The sequence below is a fragment of the Macaca fascicularis genome, chromosome 13, assembly GCF_037993035.2.
Source record: "Macaca fascicularis isolate 582-1 chromosome 13, T2T-MFA8v1.1".
In the NCBI taxonomy this organism is placed as follows: domain Eukaryota; kingdom Metazoa; phylum Chordata; class Mammalia; order Primates; family Cercopithecidae; genus Macaca; species Macaca fascicularis.
In genome coordinates, this window is record NC_088387.1 from 81,990,769 (window position 1) to 82,017,594 (window position 26,826).

The 26,826-nt window shown below is 39.3% G+C and overlaps 1 protein-coding gene across 29 annotated transcripts in view; it reads left to right on the forward strand.

Moving 5' to 3' along the window:
- The window catches only part of SLC8A1 (solute carrier family 8 member A1), a 395,108-nt gene extending 368,958 nt beyond the window's left edge, over positions 1-26,150 (forward strand). For all 29 annotated transcript variants that reach the window (XM_065527144.1, XM_015433734.3, XM_015433735.3 and 26 more), the window contains one exon: positions 22,659-26,150. In XM_065527144.1, coding sequence (XP_065383216.1) covers positions 22,659-23,035 — 377 coding nt within the window. In that variant the 3' untranslated portion in view covers positions 23,036-26,150. The remainder of the gene's footprint in view (positions 1-22,658) is intronic.
- The last annotated feature ends 676 nt before the right edge of the window (positions 26,151-26,826 follow it).

Here is a 26,826-nt window from a genome sequence, read left to right on the forward strand (position 1 = left end):
AGTAGACTTGGAAAAAGGCAAGAGTAGAAGCAAATACAGCTGTGCTAATGGTGCTATTCACTGTCCACTTTCCATATTTCCCACAGTCCTGACATAGTCACTTTGTTTTCTACTAAAATTTGCCATAGTTGGCAAGCCTGACTTTTGGTTTGAGTCTGAAAACAGCTACAGTTTAAATCATGTGTTTCTTTCTACTCAAATTCATTATTCTTCAGGCTGCTATTTATTGTCTCAGTGACTATGGCCAAGTTACTTAACCTCCCTGAGCCTCAGTTTCTTCATTTGCAAAACAGAGATAATCATACTTAACATGCAGAATTATGATCAAGATTGGAAAAAATACCTGCAAATTACGCATCTAGTAAAGCATATGGGACATAGAAAAAAATTAATACAATTGTATTTCCAGTGATTGTTTATATTGAATAATTTAGGATGATCTGAACAGTATAAATCTGGACACTTCATTCATTAACCATGGATGAAGTATTCCGATTTGTACTGGTCAGCCATAAGGCATGGTGTTATGCAACTAACTGACTGCCTGCCTGGGGGTTCTGATTAAAGAATCCACATGCTTCTGGTAACCAACTGAGGGAATGGAGGAGCTAGGAGACCTAGAGGGTTCTCTTACTTTCACCTTAGCAAGCAGGGCTGTTTGAGGTTTTTCAGTTGACCCTTGATCCTTAGAGGAGAGCAGACTCCCTCTCAATCCCAACTACATTCCAGCAGTTCCATATTGGTTCTTTTCTTTGCATCTTTTTCCAAAATTACCAGAAATTTACCAAGCAGAAAGAAAAACTTAAAATATTCTTAAGGTGTTTTGATTAGAGACTATATATAAAACCAAAGGAATAAACATTGTGGTTATCCATTGCTTCTATCTGAGGTAATTATAGGAAAATATGTTGGAGTCCACTTTTCCTAAGGTTTAAGTCACTGAATCACATTGTATCCAAGTTAGCACACACTGTTGGTCATGAGTTTAGTCCCTGAGGAGAATATGTGCAAATAATGATCATAAAGGCAAAAATTATGTCTCTCATAACAATTGTCCAAAATCAGCAGTTTGTCCAACCAAATACATCTCGTTCTCAAAAGGATTTAAAAAATGCTTTTCCTATCTGAAATCCTTGTTCCTGAAAATGTTTCTTATTCCCCAATACCTCTTATCCAATACCCTCAAGCTGGCTTTTTCTAAATGTCAGTCTTCCAAAAGGCCTCTGTGTCTTTCTTAAGAAACTCTTGAAAATGGTGGCAGCCTTATGATTAAAATTGATTTTTCCCTATAACATGAATTATGGATTACAGCAAACTTTAATGTTTGGAGGAGTCACTTGTTCTGCCACTTAAAACTTACTTACAACCCAGGTGGAGACATCAAGAGGTAAGAAAATCTGTTTGGGGAAAATACAGCAGAATCATTCATTGTTGAAACAGTTTCCTTACACTGCCATAAATGCTTTCCATCGGGACACAGATTTCTTTGCTCTGTTATTGAGAGAATTCCATAATTTGCTAAATATTAACTGTGCAGCAAGCTCCCCAAACAATATATTCAGAGGTAATCTCAGATAATCATATCTATATAAACATTTTTTCCAAAAACTGAAAATTGAACAGGCTGTTGGATGAACATCGTATTTCTGACTTTTTCAACCCTGCTGATTCACAGCGATGTTTTATTGTATATCGTGTCTCCTAAGAAAAATGATGCTATTGTTTCTAGATGACAAAGCCCAGTTGCTGCAGGCAGAAGAATAAAGAAAAATAATTCCCTTCACTTATAGCCTACTATTTAGTCAGCAGTGGTCCTGGGGCCCAGCGTTTTCTCTAGGCAGATGTTTTGGCACTTTTCCTGAAACAGAAGGGCCCCTTCTTAGTGTCTGATATTCTGCTGCTTCTTTCTAGGTTAGACTTTTGGATTCTTAGATTCTAATTGCCAGACGGACATTGAAAACTTTCCTGTTAGTCCTCCTGCCTCAAGGCAGGATTTAATATCTACGTATCTCATCAAAAGTGTTTTTGCCATACCATTCAAAATGTATGGGGGAAAGCTTATCAATTTTCATGTGAGATAAAGCTTCTTCCTTGTACCAGCTAGTAGCAAATGCTCATAATCTACTAGCAGAGAAGGATTCATAAAGGTCTTCACTTACCCTCACTGTTAGGTATTTCGGCAAGAGCTTGAAGACCCGTGCCTGTGAATAGAGAAAGGGCCTCCTCTTCCCGAATCACTATTTTTCACTTATCTGTCTGGAGGAAGAGGCTTCCCAAATAGCCTCTTCCCACCTTTAAATGTTGGAGTAAGCCCAAGACTGGTCTCCATCCTTCTTCTCATCTTGGTCCATGCTCACTTCCTTGACATCGGTCTCTATGGTGTAAATGACATCTGTATGCCAATGACTGCCAAATGTATATCCCCAGCCTCAATTTTCCCCTAAGTGCTAGATTCATATACTAGCTGCCTGCCCTGTACTGATGCTAGACATATAATTTGTAGCTCAGAATTACTATATCTAAAACAGAATTGTTGATTTCTACTGCCCAGTGGCCTTATCCTTTAACCAATCCTACTCTTTCTGTATCTTGCCTTTCTCAGGAGAACAAGTCATCATCCATCCAGATATCCTTGATTCCTTTTTCCTCCTCACCATGGTCAAAGGTCCTGCAGATCTTTCCTTTGATTTTATTTATTTTATTTTTTTTGAGATGGAACCTTGCTCTGTCACCCAGGCTGGAGTGCAGTGGCACGATCTTGGCTCACTGCAACCTCTGCCTCTCAGGTTCAAGCAATTCTCCTGCCTCGCCTCCCGAGTAGCAGGGACTACAGGTGCGTGCCACCATGCCTAGCTAATTTTTGTATTTTTAGTAGAGACAGGGTTTCATCATATTGGTCAGGCTGGTCTCAAACTCTTGAGCTTAGGTGATCTCCCCCACCCCCGCCTCAGCCTTCCAAAGTGCTGGAATTATAGGAGTGAGCCACTGCACCTGGCTGACTTTCCTTTAAAGTGTGTCTTGATTGAGCCCATCTAGCTGTGTCTCTACCACCACCATCCTAGTCTACACAGGCATCCTCTCTCACCCAGATCTCTGCAGTAGCCTTCTCTCCGTCTCCCTGCTTCTGCTAGAGATCATTTTAAGCAGTAAATCAGGCCACACTACAGCTTACAATCTTCCAATGGCTTCTTATTTAACTTAGGATAAACTCTGAAAGGCATCACTCTGTCTTACCAAGACCAACGTGATTTGGCCCCTGCCTATCTTTCCACTCTGTTCTCCTCCTTGCCTGCTGTTCTTTGGGCCCGTGGGCCTTTTTTTCTATCCACACACCAAGCTCATTCCTTTCTTTGTATTGCACTAGCTGTCTCATATCCCCTTCATTTAAACAAGACTGACTCTTTGTCTTCAATTACATCTTGTCTTAAATGTAATCTTTAAAGAGGCCTTTTATAGTCACCAACTGTGAAGTAGTCAACCCATTCTTATGTACTATTTCACTCTATTTTATATGTGTATTACTTTGTAGATTTTATTTATTTTTGAATGTTACCATTTTCTAACTCTGTCCACTAAAATGTAAGCTTCATGAGAAGAGAAACCTTGTTCTTTTCTCTAGCACTTAGAATGGTGCCTAACACAGAATTGTGTATGTGTGTATGTCTGTGGGTTGTATACATAAATAAATGTACAAATCAGTCATTTACACATTAGTACAAGTTAGTTCAATCAGATTGCTTTCTTCCTAATATCTTCTAGAGACAATTAAGAATTGAAGTTATTGAGGGAGGTAGATAGATGTTTTTTAGTGTTGCTTATTCTTGAATAGGACATATCTGAGGTTATTGTCGTAAGAAGTGACAAAAGTAAACTTAAGAGAACTGAGGCCCTCAGAACAAATGTTTTTCCTCTTTCATAATTTTGGCTATGGTGGAAACTGTGATGAGGAGCAAGGTATTTTTTTGGTCTTTTCTCTCCTATGATCCCTTCTTCCAAGACCCAGACCTCAGGCGAGTACTTTTTAAACTTTAGGTAGGCCAGGCGCGGTAGCTCACACCTGTAATCCCAGCACTTTGGGAGGCTGAGGTGGGCAGATGACTTGAGGTCAGGAGTTCAAGACCAGCCGGGCCAACATGGTGAAATCTTGTCCCTACTAAAAGTACAAAAATTAGCTGGGCGTGGTGGTGGGCACCTGTAATCCCAGCTACTCAGAAGGCTGAGATGGAAGAATGGCTTGAACCCGGGAGGCGGAGGTTGCAGTGAGCTGAGATCACACCACTGCACTCCAGCCTGAGTGACAGAGCAAGAATCCATTTCAAAAAAACAACAACCGTTAGGTATACTCTGGAGTGCTGAATTTTGCAGTAGCCTAACACAAGTGTATAACTGTTATATATCACATTATTTCTATGGAAAAACAGGTCCAAAATAAAGGGAAGAAATTTAAGGAGTATTTGGAGCCCAGTCTTTTTTTGGACTAGGGGCCACCTAGTCATTGGACAGTCTTTTAGCTTACAGTTTACTTGGATAAGCCGTGGATATATTGGGCCAGGACATTCCAGCTTATATCCCAGATTCAAAATACGGACTTTCATCTCTTGTTCCTATTGGATTCAAATAAATAGAATAAGCATCCTCCTTTAACTGCAGGGAGGACTCTTAGATATCGATGAGTGGTGGTGGGGGGGTGTTGTCCCCATTAAGTCTTGCCTTCATCTTTCTCCACTCGTCTTGGTGGGGGTTGTATCTGATGCTTGCTGACTTCTACCACTAGTTCCCGGTACCAGCTGGTTGCTACCTGGCCAGAAAAGCTTAAAAATTGGGTACGCTAGGCTGTCCTTTAGTCCCTGGCATTGTATGATTTTCTGTGTCCTTCCTATGTTTTGAATATTCTTTTATCCCTTGGATTCTGTCAAATAGGAGTTATTTCCCTCTAAGGATTTTAAGGCATGAAGGAGAAGAAGATAGTTTTGGTTTCAACCATCCCCCCAATCTTGTATGTAGAACCTTTTTAATAAAATAAAACCTTATGTTGGGGGAAAATTGTGTCATTTTTAAATTACAACACTTTTAGACTTCTGAATTCCATAGGAAGAACTTGATAGATAAAACTGGTTATCCTGGTTGTTCACCATGTTCTCTTAGTGTGGTGTTAATGACTGTGCACCAAGAGGGTAGAGAGAAGAGAGCTTTAGAGCTGAATTCAGGAACCTAGACTTCTAACCCTTACTTACTGTGTGGTTTTAACCAATTTCTTGACTCTCTGAGCTTCAGTTTTCTTGCCTGTAAAATCAGCCTAATGATACATGGCAATTCAAACAAAGTTTTCAAGAAGATTAAGTAATAGCATGGATCTCAGAGAATGTATCAACTAAAAATTGGTATAAAATACAGGAAACTATTATTATTTACACGGAGATCAACTCTAAAAAAAAGTCAAAATGAATAGAAAACACCAGAAAATGAGAATAAATGGGAAGTTTTGAGCAGGGAGGGAACATTTTTAAAATTCACCACAAAGCTCCACTATATGCTGGGCATAGGCACTGTATATACTTTATTATCTTACTTAGGTTATGTCATTAAGTGATATGAAATGATTTTTCCTCCTTTCAACCTTTTGTTTTGCTTTGATGCTTAGATCCTTCCCCTGAAAATGATCTTTTTTCTGTTTATTCAGCACTGTGCTATAAAACATTTTATTATTTTTAGTAAATGAGAAAAACAGCTATTGATAGCTTATATTTTTCAGTTTTTAATTTTCTGGCTTCTAACTCTCACAACTAAGATATTCTGTAGAACACTTAAACAGCTAGTACTTTACAACTTAATTTACTGTGTCCTGTTGCTTTACTTCTCAGTGGACCCTAAAGTAACTTGTATGGTTGTGCAGGTTGTATGCTGCATACTCCAAGAGGCCCCATAATCTGAGTGACCCTCCTGGAGATGTATGGGGTACCACATGCCTGGATGTAACTGTAGTGGCCCTGTCTAAAATCACGTAATAGCTTATAGGATAGTAACTACTAGTATCCTCATGTTACATGAAGAAACAAAGACTCATAGAGAATAAATGACTTGTCCATATTTAGTCAAAGTTCATATGAATGGTAAACTGTGGAATCCATGTTATCTCTTGTTTTTATAATCTGGTACTTAGCTACTCTATCGTGCCATCTTGGACTTATTTTTAAAGTATTACGTACACTCTTTTCCATATGCCTTACAAATGTTTTAAGAAATTTTTTAATTTCTCTCTTTACCTCAATTTTATTATTTTTTTACTTTCAAGGCATGCAACAGTAAGATTACATTTAAACTCTTTAAGGTTAGGAACTGTTATTATTCTATTTGGCATGAAAAACACCTAATGGAGTCCATGCTTTGAAAAAATTCAGAAATGAATGAAGATCCAGTTCTATGCCCATAAACTATTAGCATTTCCTATATGTAAAAATGTAATCACTAAGACCACTGAAAGATGTTCAGTTCTGACCCAGCTGGCAAAATAAAAAAAATAGAATACCAAGATAATCCCCCTCAGCATAGCCATGTGCCGCTAATGAATCTGAACACAAAGAGAGATTTGGTCTTCCCGAGCTGGATCAAACACAGCTATGATACGCGGCCACCCAGGTACTGGTCAGTGGGGCCCAGGAAGGGCATGTTGAGGACAACCTCCTAGCAGTCATGTTCCGCCAAGGCTTACTGGCAGCTTTGGAAATTATGTTCCAGTATTCTAGATCTCTGAGCAGAAGTAGGAGTGGGAACCATGGAGTTTGTTAAGTCTCACCAGTAAACACACTCAGTCTACTCTTCACTTAACAGCAGAGATGTGGTCATGAGGGAACACGAAAATGCCCACTCATCACAAACATGTTCCCCTTGGGAAATTGTGTCCAGTCATTCTGAATTCTGAGCTCCCTTGAAGGACAGCAGAGAATCAGATTAATTCCGTCATTTCTTCTCATCCCATCCTACTTCAAACAGATTTGTTGTTCTCGGTGCAAAGCTCACAGATAGATTGACAGTTGACAGTCTCCATCTCAGAGAAGTTATGCAAAATCTTAGCACAATGACTACGCACTAAGGGGTTATAAAATAACATGAGCTTTAGAGGCAGGTAGCCCTCTGTTGAAACCCAACCCTCCCTCCTCTACTTACTAGATGTATGACACCCCCAGAGGCAAATTGCTTAACTCCTCTAAGCCAGAATAATAGGAATATGAAAATCCATCTCACAGGGTTGTAGTGAGGATTACACGAGAGTGAATTTATAAGATACCCAACACAGAGCCTCACACATAGTAGACCCTCAAAAATGTTAGATCTCCTTTACTTTCTATTTCAATGCACTGATGAATAAGTTAGGCCTCCTGGGGTATTTACCTTAGCTACATTGCAGCAATTGAAAAATGAAAAACCAAGTAAATTTTCAGCCTGTCTTCATTTTTCCCTATGTTAGGAATTCTAGTGAGGTGGACATATCCAAAGGTGCTTCTGTTTCCTGCAATTTCACTGACCATGAGCTTTCTCCTGTCAACACTGACATTTCAAGTCAGACAGACAGTGTCGAGAGGTGCCATTGTGACAGGGTGCATACATATTTAATTGGATGGCTACATTTCACATCAGCTTAAATGGAAATGAAAACAGGGTTACTTTACCCTGAGCCAGTATTTCCCAGTGGCTATGGTGTCAGTTTCCCCAAGAGGCTCCTAAAGGGCAAGTATATTTTGTTTTCACATACTCTAATAAGCAACGAATTTCTTTACTACCAAAAATGTTCAGTATGGCTGAATGGACCCTCAGATCTGTAGTCAGGCCAAGAGGCAAGGCCAACCAGGGACACTGCCAGAGGGGCAGCACAGGACAGCCCTAATCACTCAAATGACTTTCCACGGGACCTTATCTTAACCTCACTCCAGCAAGCAGCAGTCTGGAGTTTAAATGCTTTGTACGTTCCAGCACACTTTCCCACGAATAGATTATGTCATTAGAGTTAAAGGAAGCCTGCAAAGGCAAATATTTTTGAGGCGAGAATGAAACAAAAGAAGGCTAAAAACCAGAATTTACAAGATTTTCTCTAGAAATGGCACCATAACTGCCTCTTACCGTATACTAAAAAAACAGTGGGGAATAGGCTGCATGCGGCCGACCCAAAGCATCTGTAAAAACCCGGGAAAGATCCATTTCAAAGCTCTTTGCATCTTTTATTCTTTCTCCTCAAAGGAAGAGATTTTTTATTAAATACTTTTAAGGGTTTTTTGTTGGTAGTTATACTCCTTGATTTATTTCTCTCAAAGGGCAGTACTGCATGGGCAGCTGGCATTGAGTACAAAGCTGGAGGGGAACCAGGATGATAACAATGATGTCATCTACCAGGAGGTGGTCCAGGGAGCAGGGATGCTCAGCATGTGTCCTGCCCGATCTGAAGTCCTGCAGAGTCTTTGGATTAGTGCCCCAACCCCATACCAGCCAACTTTATTCAGTCCCATAAAAGTCACAGGATAAGAGAAGAGAGCTAAAAATATTTTATCCTAGTCTATCTAGGCCTTCTTAACATACTCTAGGTTGGCCAGAGGAAGGGCACTTGGTAGAAACACAAACATACAGATGTGCGTTGGTGTGTTTTGTGTTTGGAGGGTTGGTGTTATGCACGTGTTATGTGAATGAATGTAAATTTCCCCTTCTTTTCAAGGCTCGGGGGTACAGCAAAGGGAATGAACGTCGAGTGCAACAAAAACATTCACAAGAATGTCAGTCTTTAAGGAATGATTTGTAAATAATGTTGATGACTTTTATTTCTCCCTTTTCACATTTGAAATGAAGGTGACCAGGTGTGCTGGCTCACGTCTGTAATCCCCGCACTTTGGGAGGCCAAGGCAGGAGGATCACTTAAGTCCAGGAGTTCGAGACGAGCCTGGGCAACATAGTGAGACTCTGTCTCTATAAAAAAAAAAAAAAAAAAAGTTTTAAATTAGCTGGGCATAGTGGTGTGCACCTGTTGTCCCAACTACTCAGGAGACTGAGATGGGAGGATCACTTGAGCCCAGGAGGCCAAGGCTGCAATGAGCCATGATCATGCCATTACACCCAGCCTCAGTGACAGAGTAAGACACTGTCTGAAAAAAATAAATAGAACATCTCAAGGACCACTGTTTTCTGGTAGGTTTTTTTTAAATGCTATCTCAGTCTGCATCTTTTAACAACTTTAGGGTGGTATCACTTATATACCATAAAATGTGTCCATTTGTAGTACATACAATTTCATGGTTTTTAGTAAATTCACTAAGTCTTGTTGCCATTACCCTAATCCAGTTTTAGAACATTTCATCACCCCAGCAAGATGCCTCACAGCCATTTATAGGTAATCCTCATTTCCACCCTCTGCCCCAGGCAACCACTGATGTACTTTCTGACTCAATAGGTTTGTCTTTTCTCTATTTTTCACAAGGACTTATGCTAATATAAAAATGTCATGGATTCTCTACATGATAGGGTCAGAATTCACCATGGATTTTGTAAGATTTTCAAATTATTCATCACAGAATCTCTCTGTACATATTTGTAAATTACATGAGTGAGATATTTTTTGTTCATTGCTTTGTGTATATATGGATTTGTCCACCTTTTTAAAACAATTCCACTACCCTGCCCCCAACAGTAATCTTGGTTCATACATTGCAAATTGCTGGGGGGTGGGGATCGCACAATGGCCCTTAGAGTTAGCACTGTGAACTCTTAGACTCTTAGGGCAGTACGTATGTTTAATGATATATAAATGCCAAATGTCCGTGATCAGTTCAGTCAGTTGATCACAACACAGTGCTAAGGAGACAGCTCTCACAAATGCAGCTTCTTACTCTCATTCATGGCCCAGCACATCACACTGTAGGTGCTGACTGTTGGCTCCTGAATCCATTCAGATCATCACAACCATTAGGAAGAGAGAAAAGAGAGCACACAGACCACGGCCTATTGATAAGAGGCTCTGTGCATGACCTCCCTACATAAAGAATGACCCATTGTTGCTAAACGCAAAAGAAGAAAATAGGGGCTATAAGAAAGCAAAACTTCATTGCCATGTCTGGTCCCTGCATGAGAAACAAAATGAATTTAAGCCCATTGGTATTTTTAGAAAAGAGAACAAATAAAACGCTAACTCAGTTTAAAAGGCAAAGCTTACATGTGGCCATAAAAATTTTAATATCTGTTTGGGGTAGTGCATATTATAGATATGAAATCATGCTGCTTGGCATTTATGCACAGTGCCAGCTGGAATCCCATCACTGCTCCTCGGCACACAGACCTCACATCCTGCCTTTTCTCAGGAATGAAACATAAGCTCTGTATTACTTGTTGATACTCTGCTTCATTCCAGAAAAGGATTTCAATCCATCAGATGCTTTGCATTGTTCAATCCATCTTTTCTAGCACATGATCTAAAAACATTAACTCCGTTAGTGCCCATATTTGATAACCTTTTTCAGCTAAGCATCTACAAATCCTATATTTTGTGCTCAAGGAGAAAACAGCTTATTTTGGTTGTATTAGTTACAATCAAGAAATTATGTGTCGTGTTTGTTTTTTCTCCCTGGCTTGCTCCCCACCCCATCCTGCCTCTCTGGAGCCCAGGGGACTTTTTGGCATAGTCCTCCATAAATTATAAGCTATTATTAGGTTATCATTGTAAAAACTCCTGGGTCAAGATAACAAGAAGGCTTGCTGCAGCTCCAGACTAAAATGATCCCATTGGGGTCCACAGATGGGCCCACCAGAGGATTTATCATAGCCTGTGATTCCTGAGTTATAGTTGCAAAACAGCTAACCACAACTATGCCAAGTGAGCATGAAAATGTCCTTCTGTGAAGGATTCTGTGTATGATGAGCCTTCAGATGGTTGAAATATGGCAAATCAGAACCACAAAACTAACCCACTTGTCACATTAGAGGACTGCAGTTCTGGTTGCTCGAGGGGAACCAGCACTTGGTATGAGGCTGCACTGGAAGTGGCTGGAAGTGCTTCCTGCTCTTTAGTCTGTGCTTTGGGGAGAAATGAGGCAAACCACTTAGAAGAACCTGACAATAATTTCTACTATGTCAAGTATTCTTATCCTGAGAGTAAAGATTAAGTTCTTTCATCTATAGCTTCTATAACTGAACTGAGTCTACAGTGGAATACTAGTGACAAGAAATATTCACAATGAAACACTGTATTTTGATAATGCCAATAGTTAACTAGGAAGTCCAAACTGAGTCTCTGAAAGCAATGTGGCATTCTTGATCATCAAATTTTCAAGTGGTTTTTCCTCTACACCATTCATAAAGGCATTTAAAAAGAGAGAAATACCATTTTAAAAAACTAAAACAAAGGAAACAATATGAGCCAGTGGCAAAACATAGGCTTTCAAGCCATTCTGCATGTCTTTTCATTCATTCTCAGATACTTAAAGAGCCCCCACTCTGTACTGGCCAGTGTTGGGCATGGCAGAGGTAGGGATAAACAAGACAGATGCTATCATCTTACTCCCATGGAGTAAGACTGGTACTTATAAACAGATGATAAACTTTCAGGTAGCACAGAAGGTGAACATTGTTAAGAAGAAAATAAAGCGAGATCATGGAGCCATAGAATAGAGAGTGTTTATGTGGGGGAGGGGGTATTTTAATTGGGGGCTTTGACTTTTTACACCACTAATCTCTAACAAATCACACTTCAGACCTCTAATCTGTGTTCCCCCAACCCCCACCCCAAGATTTACTCAGGCAGGTCTAGTCTCAGAAACTGTGAAAAGTTATTTTCTTTCCACTTCAAATAATGGCTTTGAATTATTTTTCCTTCTTACTCCGGCACCTGGTACTCTCATATGAGCCCCCCTACCGACTCTGTTCTCAACAGATGGTACCCCACTGCCCCGGATTCTTCTCCCACAGACCCTCCATTCTAAATATTCTGGATTAGTTATGACTTTGGAATATTCAACAAATGATCACAGTAAGATCCCAATGGTTAATGATGGTTTCAGGAAGGCAGACCCCTTGCATTTAACACACACACACACACAAAAATGCTTTAATAGTAACTAGATTTGTATAGCTTCATCATTTTAAAAGTATGTTTTTATAATTTATCTCTTTGATACCCACAGCAGCCCTGAGAGTTAGGCAGCACAGATGTATTATCATGTTCAGAGTATGGGGTTGTTATCTGGCAAGTTAATGAAGGAGCCTGGAAATGGACTGGCAGCATGAGGACCTGAACACCAGAAATTACAAGATGTGGGTTCTAATCCCACCTCGTGCCCTCACATTCTTCTGACCCCTAAGGAGCTTCCATTTCCTCCTCTGACAAAATGAAACTAAGGGTAACTGTTCCCACCCATCTTCCTCTTCAGAATTGTCAGGCATGGCAGATAGTATAACATTCATGGACATGCTCTGGAAATTATAAGAATCTATAAAAATAAGAGATACTTAACAAAAGATACTTATCTTTTGTTAAGTTAAGTATCCACAAGAAGCTGTCCTACATCCCTGGGAGACAGACAAAGGAGAAGATTTTGAGAAATCAGGCTCATGGCATATTCTTAGCAGCTTAGGTAGAGCTCTATGCCTTATTTTCCAGGTTTTTTGTTTTGTTTTGTTTTTTGTTTTGTTTTGCATTACAAATTACCTGTCTAGTAAGAGCCCAAGCACAAATGATGAAAGACGGGCATTGCAGCCCCTTCCCAAACATCTCAAGGATATGAATCTCTTAACAAGCTTGTAAAAGGTATTTGTCAGGTTAAGTGAATATGCAAAGCAATTTTGTAGGTGGAAGTCACTAAAACATACTGTTAGTAATAAAATATAAGGTATTTGTAGCACAAAATATAAAATTGAGAGGATTTTGGTGCTGCTCTGCAGTTCTTCAATGCTTAACAGGAATAGATGGGAAAAATGAAGACAAACACATCTCTCTTTCACAGCTGGTGCTGGGCAAACGTTCATAGTGGGTGAAGTTGTGTTTTAGGATTCTTGTTCCATACTGTGAACTGTCCTAGGCACCCTCCTGACACTGGATCCCAGGTCAGATCCTGATGTTAAAGTTATCTCCTCCTCTTCTATTCCACTCCTTCCTCCTCCCTGCTACACCCTTTGAGATGCACCTGCTCTGTGTGTAGTATGTAGGATGCTTTTCATCCAAGGATTTGTCTAATGTAATTATGACTGTTGAACTAACCAAAAGGACCAGGAAGAAGCTGAAATTCAACCATTCATCCTTCCCAGATAGACTCTGTATTTATATATCTATTTTAAACCTGTATTTATTAGCTTTTAATAGCACAAGCAATAAACAATACATGCCCTTTGTAAATAAAATAGAAAATGTTAATAAACAAACAAGAAAAAGAAATCCTGCCATCTCACCACCATCTACATTCAGCCATTTGCACCTTTAAAATTGTGAAATCCTGGGATATTTAAATAAACTGCACAAAAAATGTGTATACAGATATATAGCAAATATTTACCCACACTATGCACTGATAGTAGGCATAGTTATATAACCTGCTTTCTCACTTAGCGTGTGTCATGTTTTTGTTAGTGTACTTTAATAGTTGCACAATATCATGTTATATCAAGTTGCAAATTATTTTTTCTAAAATGACAGACAATTGTTTCTAATTTTTCTCTAACATAGAACCTCTGCTGCAATCCCTGATATAAATTTGTGTGCTTGTAAAATTGCTTCTAGAGCCTCAGAGGTAGAGAATTGCTGGGCCAAATAGTTTGCAGACTTTTCAGGCTTTTGATAGGTATATATGCTTTTTTGTATCCTATGACTAATCTATAGGAATGGGTTAATGGAGGAAATTTTACACCAAATCACAGCAAAGCGGAAGGCAAAATGAGTGAATTATTGGAAATTTTCAGAACCCATTCGAGACTCACCTGTCCTCAAGTGTCACATGCTGCCTCCTGTGCTGGATTGAGGTTGCATGCAGTGGCCTACTTTTAACAGTGTTAATATTTTTGTGAGCTGATAATACACAAAGCAACCCCTTCAAAAAATGTCTCTGTGGAATGAGTAACTGGGTAGATATCCATTGGGGAAAGGCACATGTCTTCAGCATATTGTCTAGAGCCGTACACTTAAAATCACACCAGTATAATCCAGCTGACAACGAAGTTTCCTTGTAACCCATTAAGGCTACCTGCCTGTGAGAATGAAGGTTTCTATTTTCTTTAGATTTCTCTTCAACTTAGAGTACAGTTTCTCTCTCTGATCCTTCTCAACTAGCTCTAGCAAGACAGGAAAACCTATGTCTTTACTATCTCTAAATAGGAGAGAAGAGAATTTGAGGAGATTTGGATAGGAGATGGATGATCCAGAAATAGAACAAAGCATAGAAGACAGAACTAGGCTTCAAATGCAAGGAGGATTAGCCGAAAAAGGGAGATGATTAGGAAGGGAGGAGTCAGAGGCACTGATCAGTGCAGGGCAGCCCTAGATTGTGTTTAAGGCAGGAAGTTAGTTTCAGTTATATCTATTTAATAACAAACCATCTGGCTTGGGAAAATGACAATTAAGTCAGCTATTTGTTTTTAGCTTCAGATTTGCCCTTTTTTCCTTTTCAAAATTAGCCAAATGTTGCTTTACTAAATCTTATTTTTTTTTTTGCCCTCACAGACTTTGCATTATTAAAATAAGGGTTATTATGAAAGTAATAGAATCATGGTTCAAAACTGAAAATATCAAAAACTTGATGCTATTTTAAAAGCAGGTTCATTCCAGCCCATTTTAAAGTACTATAAAGACAGCCTAAATGTAATGCCAGGAGAAGCCAAGAATTTAAGGAATCAAAAAAAAATTATTCATCATTTGGAAGCCAAATGAGGATTCTTTTTACATGAACCAGTGAAGTGAGTGTGTGTATCTGAGTGTCAGAGTGTAATTTTCTTTATCAGAGAATTATCTCCATTAATGGTATTAAAGAATAAGGAGTCTTTCATGAAAATAGCTGCTCCTTAATCTGTTTCTGATCCATGTTTGCTAAAGGAGTCAGCCTGATGTTTCTCTATGGAATAATTGTATTTATTTTCTTTCACACGATCAGCTGCTTTACCATTGTGTATTCACAGTTGGAGTTGAACATGATGAAGCTTCTTGATATTTTCCTTGGACTCTGTCCGTTGTCAAATGTATCAGTTATCTAGACCTTGTCAACACCCCTTGGATCCTCTCTTGGACACCTGTGAACATCACACTGAAAAATAATCCTATTCTAGGTGTGTGTAGTAGAGTGTTATCATTTTCTTTGAGAACATGACTCGAATTACAGTTTGGAAAGCAGATCAAACAGTGCTGCACTGCTAGTTTGTATCCTTTCACTTCTCTGTTTTGTGATCCCTGAAAAAATAAACCTCCATTTTTTCTCTCCTTTAATTAGAATAAATTTCTTTCTTTGAACTTAAAATACAGCAGGATATCAGATACAAAGTAGGAAAACTAAGCCCACAAAGTACAAACATTCATGTTAACATGTAAAAAATGAAAAATAGCTAATTTGTTCAATAACAAAAATGGTTACTTTAAAAACAAATCTATGCGTCACTCATTCCATGCATCATTACCTCAGTTAATCCAAGGGAGGCATCATTGTCCTCCTTACAGGGACAAAGAAACCAGGGCTGGGAGTAGTCCGTTAGTGGAGCTCAATCTGGTTGGGAAAGCTTTGATAAATACCAACGCTCCAGCCACATCTCTGGCCGATTCAGCAGAAACTCAAGGTGGAGCTAACAAGTTCGTGTTTTCAAAAGTTATCCTGCTGACTCTCATTTGTAGCTGGGGACAAAAGTGACTAGAAGCAGGTGCCCTGATCCTGCCAATAGAGGTCCTCTTGAACTTTTTACTTATCTCTGTTTCCTTCTCTTCTAAAAGTAGGTCATGTCACTGTCTCCATTTCTTCTTTACCCTCTTCAAGGACAACTTTTATGGGCAGAAATTTTCAGTGTGTTTCCTTTTTTCAACTCCTCATCTACCTGGTTATTAATCAATCATACATCAGCAATTCCCTTACCTCTTGAACTTCACTTGGAAGCCAAATGATGATTCTTTTCACATGAACCAGTGCAGTGTGTGTGTGTGTGTGTGTGTGTGTGAGAGAGAGTGAGTGAGTGAGAGAGAGAGAGTGAGTGAGAGAGAGTGAGTGAGTGAGAGAGAGAGTGAGAGAGTGAGTGAGAGAGTGAGTGAGAGAGAGAGTGAGTGAGAGAGTGAGTGAGTGAGAGAGAGAGAGTGAGTGAGTGAGAGAGAGAGTGAGTGAGTGAGTGAGTGAGAGAGAGAGTGAGTGAGTGAGTGAGAGAGAGAGAGTGAGTGAGTGAATGAGAGAGAGAAAGAGAGAGAGGTTTTCTATTTACTTGGGTAAATACATATCACAACCCAAGACAAATGCTTGTTTAAGGTCTTCAGTGACAGCAGAAGAATAAGTACCTAAGTAAACAATATTTCTCTTTTGATTCTAAAAGAGCAAGACAGATGAGGGTATAGAAGAGAAGAAAGAAAAAAGAGAGGAATATATACACTGTTTAAGCAAAGACATCTACCTCACAGCCATTAGTAAGATTTGGGCTTTAAACCAAAAGAGCTCTAATGTCTTTTAATGACTTTGGTTGTATGAAATTTTCAAAGTAAAATAATTAAGAATTTTAAGCACTATCACACTTCTAAATGCAAAGGATTGTCAAGTTAATAATTTTTCAAGGGTGTTATAACTCCTTAAAAGTATAGAATCATTGGCAATAGTCAGAATTCCCTACCATGTATGGATTCTCTGGGGATCTGGCTTTGTTGTATAATAAATATAGCTAATAATACTGAACGTCCATTAAGTGCCAGATCCTATTCTGTTCATGTTAACTCATTTCCTTCAAAACCCTATGAAGTAGGTAAGTTTCCATCCTGGCAAACAGAGCAGCAGAATTCAATCAATTTAGGTAGATTCTCCCTCGTTTGGCCTTTTAGGGTAGCTGGAACAGGGTTTAAAAAAAAATAGGAGAATAACCATATTGTGAGTGGAAGGAGTTACAATTAAGCAGCCCCAGCATCTCCAAGACGCCTACCCACATTGTATCAGCAAAATAACCAAGGTCATCCATGTTTCTAAGAGAAACCAGCTTCTCCTTACTTGTGTTTAACTGCTTCCCTGAAACTCAAATGTCTATTACTTACAGGAAAACCCCCAAAACTGGGCACTTGGAGTGCTAGCTCCCCTTCCCGTGTCTTACAGCTATGGTTCTCAAGCCTTGGTATAAATAAGAACAACCTAAGCCACTTGTTAAAAGGTGTATTTCTGTATCCCATCCTCAGAGAGTCTGATTAAGTGGATCTAGCAGGGATGTCCGAGAGAGAATACAGTCATGGCTTCTTAGTTTCTGTTGCTGGTTAGGCCAGTAAAACCCCTTCGTCACCCCTCTTTTCTGCTTATCACTAGAGACAGAAACTAAAAACCATGGCTTCAGGCTGCTAAAAACCTAAAACAGAACAAAACAGAACAACAACAACAACAAAATAAGGCAGGCTGGACAAGCTTGGGGGTGAAACCCCAAATCTACATTTTTTAGGCAAAGCTCTCCAGGCACTTCTGACTTTATTAACCTTAGACACAGCCTTTGAAACATGGTCATCTCTCTGCCACCTTGGCTTCACTCATATCAATGAATGGCCAGTCAGAGTGATGTGAAGGTGATAATTTTGCCAACATTTCTTATCTAATTTTATAAAGGTAAATGACTGTGCTGTGCAGTTTAATTCCATAAATATTGTCACAGTTTGATCAAAGGTAGTATCTTCAGGTCTTGAGATCTTCCTAGGATTTTCAAATACTTCATTTAAGTCATTTATTCACAATAAGATAGTTGTAATCATCAGTTAATTATTGTTAAGAGTGGTTATGTACAAACTCTTATCAAAAAAACACCAAAATCATACATTGCATATAAATTTAGTATTTTAATCTATTCTGTGCACCACCCAAACAGTAAAATTAGAAAGAGTCTTAGAGATACTCTAATTAAATGAGGAAACTGGAATCTAAAAAAGTGAAGTGACTTGCCAAGAACATACAGATAGTTGGAAGAGCCTAGAGTCTCTTTGATGAGGCTTCTTCCACTACTACACCATGAAGATCTGTACGCTCTGGCTGCCTCTTTGTCAGTCAATGAATACATCAAGGTGTGGTTGCTGGGAGAAGCAAGCAGACCTTCATAACCAGGATGGACTCCAATTAAAACCACTGCCAGTGTCAGTTCCTGGGCATGAAGCACGGGAGAGCTGAACAGCTGGTCTCCAAAGAACTCTAAGAGCCAAGAATAAGATGAACCATCTTGGGTGAAACCCTTGCTCCAGATAACACATTATCCGTAAGTCCATCCTGCAAGACTGTGAGAATGACCATTTTTTATAGAAGAGATGTTTAATGCTTATCCTATAAGTAGCAATAAAGTTTGAGAAATTTCAGTAAAGAATAATTGTTGTAGGAAAGGGGGAGTATTGTCCTATTTTTACATATTGACTAGATGACTGGGACAAGGTTATAGACCACGAACTTGAGGCAGGCCTGCAAAGAACAATTACGTCCTGACTTTGTGATGTGTAGTTTAATTCCAGCCATGCTCTCTCCTTGACAGTCTTCCTTCTTGATTTATAGTCATATGTATCAAGGAGACAGGACTAAAAGTCTAAAACTGTATGACTGATCTAAAATTAATTAGAATTCAAGGTGGGAGTTAATAACAAAAACTATTAAAAACCTAGCCAGGGACATATATGAAGGAAAAAATACATACGTTGTTATCAACATATTTTGTGTCAATTGCATTGGAAATCTGATCCATATATGTTTTAATCTAATGTGCCAACCTCTGAATATTATTATATCCCCTTCAAGCCCAAAGCAGTAGTTATTTCTTGGATTTTATTTTAGGAAATGGCATTTGCCTGGTTTAACCATAGGCAGGTTACAGTCTTAGTGTTCAGGGTAAGGCTTGGCAGCACCTAACATATGGTATGTGATGGATTGCCCTATGTGTTGAGCAGCAAAGCGGCAATAAAAGGTAATTTGGGGAGAATCCATCGCACTTCATTTGGAAAACAGAGCTCTCTCTGTTGGAGCTAAGGTTAGTGGTTTGGATTTGCATGTGTTCCTGCAGTATTTTTTTTACATTGCTTTTGAATTGAAAATAAAAACAGACAAAAGGTCTGATGTCTAACCCAAGTAAATAAAACCTATGGGACACAAAGTAGCCAAAAACATGTTTTACTTATGTGACAAGCTAGTCACTTTGGCTATTAACTTTTAGGAAATTCAAAGAAATACATTTGAAAAAAGAGACATTTGAAAATAGGAACCTATTATTATTACAAGTAAGAATCTTCATGCAACATTCACATTAATAGGCTACTGATAAATGGCTTGAGGGAGAGGAAATCCCTGCATACCCAGGTATGCCCTCCATGTCAGCCTAAAGGACTGGTTCGAGTGCTTTGAGTCCCCAGACCCAGGAGTCTTTGATTTTAAACTTCCTTTCCTTCTGGTGCAGCAGCAAAGGTGCCATCCAGAAAGCCCAGAGTTTCTGAGTACATATGGGGTACCCAGGAAGTCCAATGTGCAATGTACCAGCTGCCAGGGGAGGTAAGCAGGTGTATGCTATGGAACAGCACTAGGTCACCCGTCCCTGTAGCATACAGAGGGAATTACCACCCCTGCAACTGCCCCACCTAACATGGCCATCTGTTCACCACCAGCCAGTGCTACCAGTCATTTCAGCTTAGAATAACATTTCAGGTGTTTCTCAGCTGTAGCTGAGCTGGAAGCTGCTTTCTCCTGCCTCAGACTCTTGTTCTTTTACTTTCCTTGTTCCACTGCCTGACTTTTTTTTTAAAAAAAAAAAAAAAAAAAAAAAAAAGCAACTTCCTTTCTTTCTTTTTGAGACTGCTGCTGCCCTGTTTCTATTTATTTTTAATAATGAAGTACAAGAAACCATTAAGATTTGTCTCGCTTTGCTTTTACTCACCAGTCTCTGTGATAGTTGATTGGGCTGCATGAATGTGTGATCATGAATGCACAAAGCAGCACAAATCCAGTCTGGATTCATAAACTGCCCATACCTTCTTCAATCTTTGTTCTCCTGATACAGGAAAGAGCATTTGGAAAGAACCTGCTTCACAGTTTCTGAGTGAAAGGAACAGGGCCACCTGAAACGAACTAAGAGGAAAGACAAACTTCGGGCTTCCTGGAAGGGGCAATGTGGTGTGGACTGAGAATGGGCTCTGAAATCAAACTTTGGTTTAAAGATTCACATTTTGCTAAGACCCTATCCAAGAGGCATAATATCACAATGTCACAGTTTCACATGTCATGAAAAGGAAGTCATGACATCTAGCCCATAATGCTTGTGAGAGGATTGAATGAGAATATATACGTCGCCTGTGTAGCAATAGTGCCTAGCATGGAATAAGCAGTGTTTGCCTACTTCTTTAATTATGAAATACTACTCAGATCTCCTTTCCATCACAGGCAGAGGGCAGAATCGATGAGACAGGCCTTCAGAGCTGACCAACTCCCTTTCAGAAAGAATGTGATACTGCAGATGCAATAGCCTTTGAGTAGCCTAAAACACCTTCTTAGCCATTGTAAAGCAGGAGGATCCATGGGCTGCCCTAAATTTACATGCTGAACATATCTTCCCCACTGGAAGCTTACTGAGGAAGGATGGTGGCAATAGCATAACAACAGAGGGGAGAGACTAGTCCAGGTATCATACGTACAACTACATACACGCTCAGAGCATGCCCAGTACCTCAGGAGGACCAGAGCAGATAACACAACACCTTGTAGTCATTTAATGCTTGCTGTTACTGGCTTTGAAAATAAGTTCAATATGACAGTTATTAATATCTGCTATAAACCTCCTGTTCAAGGTAGCTGAAAGGACTTTGTCTGATTTATTTATTTATTTATTATTTTTTGAGATGGAGTCTCACTCTGTTGCCCAGGCTGCAGTGCAGTAGCATGATCTTAGCTCACTGCAACCTCCACCTCCCGGGTTCAAGCAATTCTCATACTTCAGCCTCCCAAGTAGCTAGGATTACAGGTGTGTACCACCATGCCTGGTTATTTTATTATTATTATTATTTTTTTTTTTTTTTGGTATTTTTAGTATAGAGAGGGTTTCACCATGTTGGCCAGGCTGGTCTCAAACTCCTAATCTCAAGTGATCTGCCCATCTCGGCCTCCCAAAGTACTCAGATGATAGGCATGAGCTGCTGTGCCCAGCCAGCACTTTTATGTCAGGAAGTAGGCATAATATAGACAAGAAATTTAGTATCTTGCAAGTTCTGTTCACATGTTTAATATAGGAAGCTATTTCAGATCCTACCTCAACTTTTAAACTGATCTAGTCTGCTCAGTTTATATTGTGTTTCCAAAACAACAAAAACAGCCTCTCCTACTTTGTGTCAAAAAGCATCAAAAGCATTTTATTTATATGTAATATTTCAGCTTACCAACAGCACTCTGAAGTGAGCAGCACTATCCCCATTTAACAGGTTAGGAAATTGAGGCCCAGAGAAGTTAAGTAATCTTTCGGAGTCACAGAGTCAGCTGTGAAGGCAGGATTTGAAGTCCCCTGGCTCAAATGTGCTCTAAACCCCCGTGTTCTACCCATCAAGAAGTTCAAGTCACTGTTGTTCAACCGTCTGTAGTGGACCAAGATTTTCCTATCATCACAAAAAGATACACTCAGGATTATTAGTAAATAAAGTGCTTTGAAAATGGTCATTGGTGCCCACAGCACAGTGAAAGGTAGAAGAGCGCCATGAGAAAGCATTAGCCTTGAAGACATGAAGCAGGAGCTGTAGCCCTAACATGGTTTTTTCCTAGTTGTGATATTGCATCCACTACTTCTCATCCCTAAGCCTTGTTCCCTCACCTCATAAAATTACCATCACAATCAATGCAGTAATATAGCTGAATCTGCTTTCTTATTCTTAAGGCTCTAAGCAAACGTCAGCTACACTATTATAGTTCAATTCTTTTCAGTTCCACTATTGGCTTGCTCTTGAATCTTGAAAAATCTCTCCTGACATCTTAACTTTCTCATCTATAAACTAGAGCTGCTGATACAGCATCTTTTAGTAATACCCTCCAGCAGCTGTTTCTAAACTTTAGTGACCTAGAATCTTTTAAGATACTGTTAAAATAGATTCCTGGGCCACTGTCATTATGCCCAGCACAGCTGAATGGCACCTTGCAATACTCGGGTTTGGAAAGGACCCCACTTGATTCTGATGTAGGTGAGCTGTGACTACTTTCTGAAAAAATGCTGCCCTGCAAGCTCAATATTACAAAGAACTGCAGTATCTGTGGATACAGAACTTGACCAAGATCACTTTCTCAGTCCATAACACAGCCAGCACTGAACCCTTAACTCCCAATATCTAGATCCTGTTCTTTCCACCCCATGAGTCTGACTCAAAGGAACATCAAAGCCATCTCTTGGTCACTGGGTTTATATCAAGGGTTGGATCCTAGAGTACACAGCTGAAGCTTGCAGCACTCAAAAGACATCTCTAAGAGAATGAGTGTCATTGACTTTCTCTTCTTCCTCTGCAGACACGTTTGCCAGCAAAGTGGCAGCCACCCAGGACCAGTATGCAGACGCCTCCATAGGTAACGTCACGGGCAGCAACGCGGTGAACGTCTTCCTGGGAATCGGTGTGGCCTGGTCCATCGCTGCCATCTACCATGCAGCCAATGGGGAACAGTTCAAAGTGTCCCCTGGCACGCTAGCTTTCTCTGTCACTCTCTTCACCATTTTTGCTTTCATCAATGTGGGGGTGCTGCTGTATCGGCGGAGGCCAGAAATCGGAGGTGAGCTGGGTGGGCCCCGGACTGCCAAGCTCCTCACATCCTGCCTCTTTGTGCTCCTATGGCTCTTGTACATTTTCTTCTCCTCCCTGGAGGCCTACTGCCACATAAAAGGCTTCTAAAGGAACTATCAGATATAGTAAATTTATATATATATACATATATATACATAAAAATTATGTATAATGGACAGAGGAAACTGACATTTGTCATGTTCACTTACCTGCTGATGGAATCCAGCTTCAAGAGCATACTCTGTACTAGGGTCGAAGTCAAAAACCATCACCTCCCATTCCCAGGGGCATCATCATGTTGAACAAGGCATGGAGGCAGGGCCATCTTTGCAGCTCGGTCTAGAAGGGCTGCACTCTCACCAGGTTCATAAATCCTTCAGGCTTTGATTTGTTTTCTTGTTTTTGATTTTGTTTTCAGTGGGGCTGGGGAGGTAGTTAATGTTTGGCTTTATTTTTGTTATTTTGTTTTGTTTTGTTTTGTTGGGAGAGTCAGGGTTGTTGCTTTTCTTCGTGGGAAGTGAAACCATCCACATGTAAATGGGTTTTGGTAAAAATTTAAATCATTAATATTCTCCCTCACCTCCCCCAATCACTTTAAAACTTATTTTGGATTAAGAAAAAAATCTGGGCATGGAAGAAGAAAGAAGCATGTCTTCATTGTATTACCAAAGTTCATGCTTATCTCCGGAATGTGAGCAGAGGTGAAGCTGCCTCCAAGAAGAAGCATGAGAGTGGAATGGAGCCAGGAAATCTGATGGTTCTAGATATAGTCTGGTATTTAAAGATGTGATACCCGGCACTCTCGTTTAACAGGTACAAGGAAAACGTGCCTAGATTCCCAGAAACATTCGAAATCCTTTCTTTCTTATCTCATTAGCTCTGGACTGTGATTAGCAAGGTCCTTCTTCCAGCATCCAGCCCAGCTAAGCCCCCAGGTGCCCCATCCCAACCCTGTTCCTTCTGTCCACCTGCCATCCCCTATGCAAACAGTGAGAATAACCCCATTCAAAAAACACATCATCATTTTCCATTTGCATTAATATGTGTCCCAGTCCCATGTTGCTGTTGCTTGGGATTGTCTGTCAGTTTTATTTTCAAAGGCATCCATGGCTTGCACAATCTTGTTCCAGCCATGACTGAACATTTGCTCCTTGTTCATGTGCCTGTTCGGAAATGTTGTTGTGATAACCTGTTACACAGTGCATGGTGAAAAACAAATAAAACAAAGAGTATCTGTATATAGTAGAGTATAGTACATACTATTCTCCCATTCGGCAATGTTGATTGGACATTGAAGACATAAGTGAGTTTTCTTTTCACCTGAGTTGTTACTTTTGTGTTGTTATTGAGTTTGATTAATTACTAGGGATAAAAGGAGAAAACGGCTTATTGTTCATGGTTCTGCACATTCATTTCTAAGAAGCAATAACTGTCATGTGGGGAGAAGTTAAAGTTATTGAGAGGATAGCAGGCAAACTACAAAGACCTTAATGGAAAATTAGCCATGTGGAACACATCAGAGGCCTCTAAAAATCACCCATTAATTCAGGAAGGCCAAGGAGAAAGGCCTTATAGAGGCGTGGGTATGTTGGATGTGCCTAGGCTTTCAGAGCCACCCTTTCCACCACACCCCTCCCTGCAAAGTATTTATTTCCCATCTGCACTGTCTGGCACAGATGGTAGATAGTGCTGGTTTGTTCTTTTTTTTTTTTTTTTTTTATGTAAAAGGCTATTTTGAGCCCTGTTTCTTTCAATGTCCAGTCTAGTCCCCTTTGATTTTATCAGTAGTTCCTGAGTAAGAAAAAGAAGCCAGGGTGACCAATGGGCCTTTAAAAGTGTGTCTCCTCTACTTATGCTGAAAGAGAAGGCAATTAAATAAGATTAGTACCTCCCAGGAGGATTGGACTGGGATGTTTTTAACCCTTTAAAAAGAATAGCTGTTTCTATGTTGAAATACCAAAGAACATGGATAAACCCAACATTCCAAAGTAGTGAGTCCACTAATGAGAAAAAAAAATAGAATGACTTTGGTCACCTCTTGGAGGCTTCTGTGTCTATAAGGAATCCCAGGCTGGATTCAACCCTAGCCCTCTGTATTGATTCAAAAATACTTAATAAATTAAATCTGTTGAGACTTATTTTTTCTTCTTTCACTCAGTAACCATGATCCATCATTTAATAAACATTTGGTGACTGAATGAGGAATTAAATGCTGGTTACCCACTTAATGTGCCAAGTAGTGTGATACTTTCTGGGGACTAAGCCATGAACAAAACAGTCTAGATCCCTGCCCTCAGAAGGGTTACAGTTAATGCGATTACTATTTTCGTGAGTAAAAGTGAAGGAAGCCATATGGAAAGATTTTTATCTTGTAAGAACAAACAATTATGAAACTCTTTTAACATAAACACACTGAAACTGTATCAAAGCAATTGTCCAAATTGTATTTATACCCAAGATTTTCTTTAACTACGAGAGCCTAAAGCATATGTTTGGAAAAGCACCCTCTTTATCCCTGACCAACTTGCAGATAAATACATCTCTCCATTTTAAACGAAGAAGGGCAATCATGTTGGTGATCCAGATCACTGAGAAGGCCCAATGTAGCCCATCTTTTATCTTTGTTGGCAATAGAGCTTTTCTATGGCCCACACTTTACAATTCTTTATTTGTCATTCTAATCCATCCTTCCCATCCTTTTTTCTTTCTTTGAGAACTGCTAAATGGAAAGCTAGCCTGGAAGCACCAAGTAAATATATTCAAGGAATATAAGTTGTTTAAACATTAGAAAAATTTTTGCACTCATTTTTTAGCTGTATTAGGAATGTCGATAATCCTGTAGCAAATTTTCACAGAGAACTTTTAAGAAATTCTTGCATTGCTCAATTTCAATTTGAAAGCTTTTTGGTTTGTTTGCTTTTAAAATTTTCATGTTCTAGGAAACTAGGATTCTGGTTGTTCAGGATTGTTATTATTATAGTTGTGTAAAATTATTTGTTTATTTTGTGTGTATTGTGCACAGCTTTAGGGGGGGAAGTGCACAAATTGTGCTGTTCCTTATAAATGGTACACATTACTGACACAGACAAATAAAGTTTCTAATTGTTTCTGATTTAATCACTAGTGATACAGCATATTCTGTATGGAATGTTTTCTCTTTTCTCATTGTCATCTACTTCATTTTTTGTTTTCATGTTTTGAAGAAATAAAAACCAAAATGGTATTATTGTGCAATTGGTATCATCATCCAAAGAAAAAAAGCAAACACCAAGTATTCAAACTCTTGCAAACGTCAACCCTCCGGTCATGCAATGTTCTCTTTTTAATGTCCCGAGAGAACACAGTGTCAGAATATTTGTTTGTCCTACAGTGCTGAGATAAATGTTGGACATTCCTCCATTTCACTGATTTTTTTACATTATTTAGTACCACTCTATCTACATCCTTTCTTGCATCCAAGATCATAAGCCCATAAACAGCTACATGTCAGACAATGTGTTAGCATGCAGTGTATTACATCAAATCAGTCGATCCCAAAAAATTCCAATCCCAAAATTGATGGTAGTAGTTTCTTCCCCAAGGGAATGCTTAAGTAAATTGTTCTTTTAGTTTCATATGTTATATTCCTCTTGGTTTGCAGAACTTCTGCCTTGCGTTAATAATTCCTGTCTAAATATATGTTATTGACTTCATGTATCATATAGTCAAAAGAGTATAGGAGGATGTGACATCAGAAAAGGAATAAGCATTTGTGGGGGAAAAATGTGACCTCTAAGATTTGTGTACTTATTTGAAGTCGACATTAGTATTAGTGGACTTAGTTCTTACTATAATAGAATCTGTCCACATGTACAAGTAAATGCTACTTTATTCATCTGATCATCTTTAAAATTTTCTTT